This window comes from Pogoniulus pusillus, chromosome 5 (assembly GCF_015220805.1).
Source record: "Pogoniulus pusillus isolate bPogPus1 chromosome 5, bPogPus1.pri, whole genome shotgun sequence".
Taxonomy (NCBI): Eukaryota; Metazoa; Chordata; class Aves; order Piciformes; family Lybiidae; genus Pogoniulus; species Pogoniulus pusillus.
In genome coordinates, this window is record NC_087268.1 from 39,540,752 (window position 1) to 39,546,619 (window position 5,868).

General features: G+C 54.4%; 1 protein-coding gene across 1 annotated transcript; it reads left to right on the top strand.

The window, feature by feature from the left end:
• Positions 1 to 928: 928 nt before the first annotated feature.
• Positions 929 to 1,963, top strand: LOC135175718 (G-protein coupled receptor 183-like). Its single transcript, XM_064144038.1, has one exon. It carries the CDS (start codon positions 929 to 931, stop codon positions 1,961 to 1,963), a length of 1,035 nt encoding a protein of 344 aa, XP_064000108.1.
• The last annotated feature ends 3,905 nt before the right edge of the window (positions 1,964 to 5,868 follow it).

Below are 5,868 nucleotides of genomic sequence, written 5' to 3' on the forward strand. Positions count from 1 at the left end.
ATTTTATAACATAAGCGAGTACCGAGAGGCGCTCTCACGCCCGGGTATTCGAGAACCAGCCGGTGGCGGACAGGGACGCTCCGCGTGTCCCTTCGTCCACTTCCCCACCGCCCCCACGCACACTTCCCCGCCAGCTCCCCCGCCCCCGCCAGCGTCGGGCGGGAGGAGGCGGCATCGCGGCTCCCAGGTTGTATCCCCTGGTTGCTTTTTCCGGCGTGCCGGGCTGGGTGTGCACACCTCAGCCCCGCGGGACCGCGCCGTCGAGGGCGGCAGGCAGGCAGAGCCGTGACCGGGACACCCCGCGGAGCCTGGCGGCGGGAGGCGGCCCCGAGGCTGCAGCCAGCGGTGAGCGGTGGGGCTGGGGTCGGCCGGGGCGGGGCCTCGGGATCCTGGGGGCAGGCTGGGACTTTTCCTCTCTTTGAATTCCTTCGGGTTTGTTTCCACCCTGGTCCTAGCCCGAGCGCTGCAAAGGTGCAACTTGTCACCTCTGCCCGCCGGCCCCTCCATCCCGGCTCCCACTCTGCTCTTTCCGGACACTTTGCCCATGAAGTCCCCCATTCCTCCCCGCGGTGATGAGTAGTGACATCTCTGCCACCAGGTGAGTTTGGGACCTTGCTAGTGTGACAGGCGATTCACCCTGACACACACATCCCCCCCGTCCCCCGATCCCCATCCTTTCTGGTGCTGAACCAAGAATAAGAGGAGCTGGTGAGAAGAGTGAGTCACGGACTTTGCTGACACCGAAATCACAAGAAATGCATTTTTCCAAATGACTCGAGATGTGTACCACTGCCAGAGAGGCAGGGAGCAGGGCACAGGCATTTCTCCTGGTGACAAATATTTGTCACTTCCATTATTGATGAGCTGCAAGTTTCATGTGTGTTCTTATTCCCAGGGAGAGGGCACGAGCACAGGAGGCACCATGGAAATGGCTGTTGAGGAGACTGTGTTCCCACCCACCAACCTCACCTCCAGCAATCAGAGCAGCTGCAATGTGCACAACTATCCTTTCTCTGCCAAAGTCACCTTCTCCCTCTTCTACACTGCCCTGCTGGTGTTTGGTGCCTGTGGGAACATCCTGGCCCTTTGCATCACCTTCCAGCGCAGGAAGAAGAAACTCAATTCCACCAACCTCTACTTGGTGAACCTTGCCCTCTCTGATGCTCTCTTCACCCTAGCACTGCCAGGCAGGATTGCCTACTACATCCTGGAGTTTGACTGGCCCTTTGGGGACTGGTTCTGTCGGGCCACAGCCTTCATCTTCTACATGAACACCTACGTGGGCATCTACTTCATGACCTGCATAAGTGTGGACCGCTACATTGCTGTGGTGCGCACCAAGTACCCCAGCAGGGTCCAGAGGATGAGCCGTGCCAGGGGTGTCTGTGTCCTCATCTGGTCCTTGGTGTTTCTGCAGACAGCACCCCTGCTTCTGAGGCCCATGACACGGAGGATGGGGGACAAGCTGACATGCATGGAGTACTTCAACTTTGAGGAAATTCCTAAGCTGCCTTACCTGCTCCTAGGTGCTTGTGTACTTGGCTTCTTCCTGCCTGTGGGCATCATCCTGGTGTGCTATGTGAGGATCAACCTCAAGCTCTGCCAGACGGCCAAGGAGAATCCTCTGACAGTGAAGAATGGGCATAGCTACCGGGCCTTCATGGTCATCCTGGTGGTGCTGCTGGCTGTCCTGCTATGCTTCAGTCCCTACCACCTTAACATTGTCCAGTTCATGGTCAGGAAGATTCTCTACCAGCCATCTTGCCATGAGCAGCAAGCCTTCAAGACATCCTTGCAAGTCACTGTGGCGTTCATGAACCTCAACTGCTGCATCGACCCCATCATCTACTTCTTTGCCTTCCGGGGCTACAAGCAGAGGCTGCTCATTGCCTTGAAAAGTGGCTCCAAGACCCACTCTGAGAGCAACAGCACCAGCCAGCCTCCTGGCTCCGTCTCTGTTTAGGGGCAAAAGCTCCTCCCTTTTGCTCTGGCCTGCAGTTTATGGACTGTCCCAGACTGCAGGAGCCAGAGATCTGATGCAGAGCAGACCAGCACCTCCAGCAGGCTTCATCACTCCCCCATCTTAAGCCAGGGTCTCTTGCATAGCCATCCCAACCAGGACACAGACTGTGCCTGCACCTGCACACCTGGCTTCTTTGCTCAGCACTGCTGGATCTGCTGTCATGGAGGGTGGAGAGGCTTATCTTCATCCCAACTCATGCAACTGCTCTTGCTGGGAAACACAGCCAGGGTTTTCCCAGCACTGCACTGCACCACCCTTCCACACCTGTCCTGCATCCCCTGTGGGGCTGCTGGCTGCTGCTGACTACCATGGCTGTCCTGACCTCCCTGACCTCTTTCTGGAGCACTGGGACAGTATCCCTGCAGGTGTCAGGGTAGCCAACAAGGAGCATATGCTCTTAGCACGTTTCAGGAAAAGGCTGGGATGTTACTTCTGTACAGAAAGTCACCTGCAGCTCTTCCTCAACACCGACAATAGCAGCTCTGCTCTTCTGCTGCACAGTGTCCTCCTCTTGCACTTAGGCACTGGCTGGGCTAAGCAGTAAGCAGAGTATTTGGTAGCTAGCAAAAAAAGGTCCATCTTCAAGGTAGAAGCATTGCTCCTGGGAGTGCTGCTGCCTGTGCCTGGTGCTTGGACAGCTGCTTCTTCCCCAGGGTGCCTGCCCTCGCAGCTGAAGGTGCTGCGGTTGCCCTGGGACCTGTTGGCAGGAAGGGGATGCTGGAGCTGGCCTGACTCCCAAGCTCCTGCAAATGCACCCCGGGCGCACTTGCCTGGGAAACCTTCCCATCCCTCCTTAACCTGGGGGAAGTGGAGGAAAGGAGACAAGGACTGAGGATAGTCTTGTGATTTGTCTGACCTTTGCTTCAACCCAGTGCCCTGATGAATCTGAGAGCTGTCCCAAGAGCAGGTTATGTGTGACTTACTGCCACCGTGAGATGAAAAGCCTTGAGTTTGGGTTCCTGCTGACGTTTGAGCCTGTGTGGTAAGAAAATTAGCAGGAGCTGGGACTTCCTCGGGCTCTTTTCTGAAGTCACTGGATTATAAAAAACACCACACCTTAAGATTTTACAGCTGGTCTTCTAATTGAGCTTGGAAGGGATAAAGATATGCACAGAGACATGAAAAGAAGGAAAAAACCCAGCTTCTTTTGATAGAAAGTAAATCTGAAGAAGTTTCATGAATGGATGTTTTCCATTACAGCAACTCATTAAGGTAATAACCTTTCTTTGTGGCTGAAAAGTTAGTCATATGCAGCTCATTATTGTCTTAAATGCACATGAATGAGCTTTCAGATGGTGATGTTTTTACTTATGGTAACTGTAGCATCTTGAAGGCTGCCTAAGAGGGATACCTAAAATAATTCAGGTGAGAAAAGGATTCCAGTAGGTCCTTTTAGGAGCCCTCCTCAAAGCAGGTCTAACCTCAGTGCTTGCCTGCAGAGAGGCTGTGTCCTAAAAAACATGTTATGATGGACAAGGGAGAGCTGGCATGCTGTGTAGTTATGGTGCCCTATTAACATCTCAAAGAAATGCTGGCTGAAAGACAGGCATCTCTCTGCATCGCCTCATTCAGCAGCCTACTCAAAGCAGGACTGTAGCTGGCACAACGTCAGGCTGGCCATGTCTTCAAGCTGAGGTGTGGAAGACCCAGGCAAGGAGATTCTCCCTGCTGAGGTGATGCTTCCTGTGGTGCATCACCTTCTGGATGAAAATGTTTTGCCCACCATCCAATCTGAAGCTCCCCATCCACAGCTGGGGGCTATTGCCCCTAATACAACCTACTCATGGTAAGAATTTGTCTTTGTCATCCTTGTAATTGAAATTCCCGTGGGCGAGAGCTGCCAGGAGAACAGTGGCAGTAGCTGTCGGTCTCAGTGGATCTCCATATGAACGTCAGAGCACAGGTCAGGAGTGGATAACCCTCCTCAGGACCAAAGCATAGCGATGTTCTGCCAGTCTGGAACCTGCAGCTAAAGCAAAGGCAAATCTCTGATGAAGCCTTCTCAGACAAAGGTGAAGTATAAACACAGCCTTGTTTGCTCCCTGTTGGGCTCTACTTTTCTCCAAAGACTTATATAGCAAAGCTGTCCCCACCTGCCATCCTTTTGCCACCAGTCCGAGCCTTTGGAGAAGAATACAGGTGAATAGTTGAGTGTAGGGCTGCAAAATGAGAACACTGAGTTTGTTCAAGCCTGGGAAAAGGCTCAGGTGAGACTTTATCACCATCTTCCAGTATTTAAAGAATGGCTACAAAGAAAGTGGAGATTGTCTTTTCACAAGGAAAAGTGCTAATGGCTACAATTGCTCCTGTCCATATTCCAGGTAGACACAGAAGTAAAACATCTCACAACAAAGACAATCATCCACTGGAATAATCTCCCCAGGAAACGGTGGAATCCTCAACGTTAGACACTTCTAAGATCCATCTGGACAGGGTTCTGGGTCATCTTATCTAGACTGTGCTTTCGCTGAGCAGAGTTGAACCAAATGATCCCTGAGGTCTCTTCCATCTCGGTGTTGTGCGGTTCTGTGGTTCTGTGATATGCAAATGGCAGCATGCAGGAGGGATCCGGCCTGATGCCAGCCTGGGGCCCTCTGCTTTTGAAGGTGCCCACCTGGGGACTGCAGGCAGTTAGCTGGGACTAAGGGGAGACCCAAGGGATGGAGAGGAAAGAGAGCTGGGCAGAACGGGCCAGAAGGAGCAGTTCAGAAGGAACTTCGAAGGAGGAACCTTCAGCGAGCTGTCGCTGCTCTGCTCGACCACTGCTGCTCCTGAGGTGGCCTAGAAGGCCCCTCGGCTGCTGACAGGAACATGAGGGGCGAGTGGGATACCAGCAGCGGAGGGATACCAGCAGCGGAGGGATACCAGCAGCGGAGGGATACCATCTCTCTCTCCGAGGCCCCGCAGGCCATGGCAGGAGCGCGGCCGTGCCGGAGGAGCGGGGCCGCGACGGCACTCGCCGGGGGGGGCAGTGGTAGCCGCCGCTCGTCAGGGTTAAGCCCGCGCCCGCCAATCCGACGGCAGCGGCGGGAGGTGCCCCCTAGCGGCGCGGCGTGTCTCGGCAGCAGGACGGGCGTGGGGTGCAGGGCCGGCACGCGGCAGCGTGGTGGGATCACAGCGTCAGGCGCTGGAAGGGACCTCAAAAGCTCACCCAGCCCAACCCCCCTATGCCAGGTCACACAGGAACACATCCAGGCAGGTCTTGAATATCTCCAGAGAGGGAGACTCCACAGCTGCCCAGGGCAGCCTGTGCCGGTGTTCTGTCACCCTCACAGTGGAAAAACTCCTCCTCGCGTTTACACGAAACTTCCTACGCCTAAATTGTCCCCAGGCAACCAGCAACAGAACAAAGGGACACAGTCTCAAGTTGTGCCAGGGCAGGACTAGGCTGGATGTTAGGAGGAAGTTGTTGCCAGAGAGAGTTATTGGCATTGGAATGGGCTGCCCAGGGAGGTGGTGGAGGCACCGTCCCTGGGGGTGTTCAAAACAAGACTGGCTGAGGCACTTGGTGCCATGGTCTAGTTGACTGGACAGGGCGAGGTGCTAGGTTGGACTGGCTGAGCTTGGAGGTCTCTTCCAACCTGGTTAATTCTATGATTCTGTGAATTGCCACCCATTCCCCATGTCCTGTCATTGGGCATCACCCAGCGGAGCCTGGCTCCATCCTCCTGGCACTCACCCTTCACATATTGATAAACACTGATGAGGTCACCCCTCAGTCTCCCCCAGACTAAAAAGCCCCAGCTCCCTCAGTCTCTCTTCGTAAGGAAGATGTTCCTCTCCTTGAAAGCTTTCTGTGTTACACTAGATAGAAGGAAGATTTTTCTTTATGAGGGTGCTGAAAC

Bases quoted from the DNA above. Each gene is read 5' to 3' on its own strand.
- LOC135175718 (XM_064144038.1), top strand. From the start codon at position 929: ATGGCTGTTGAGGAGACTGTGTTCCCACCCACCAACCTCACCTCCAGC.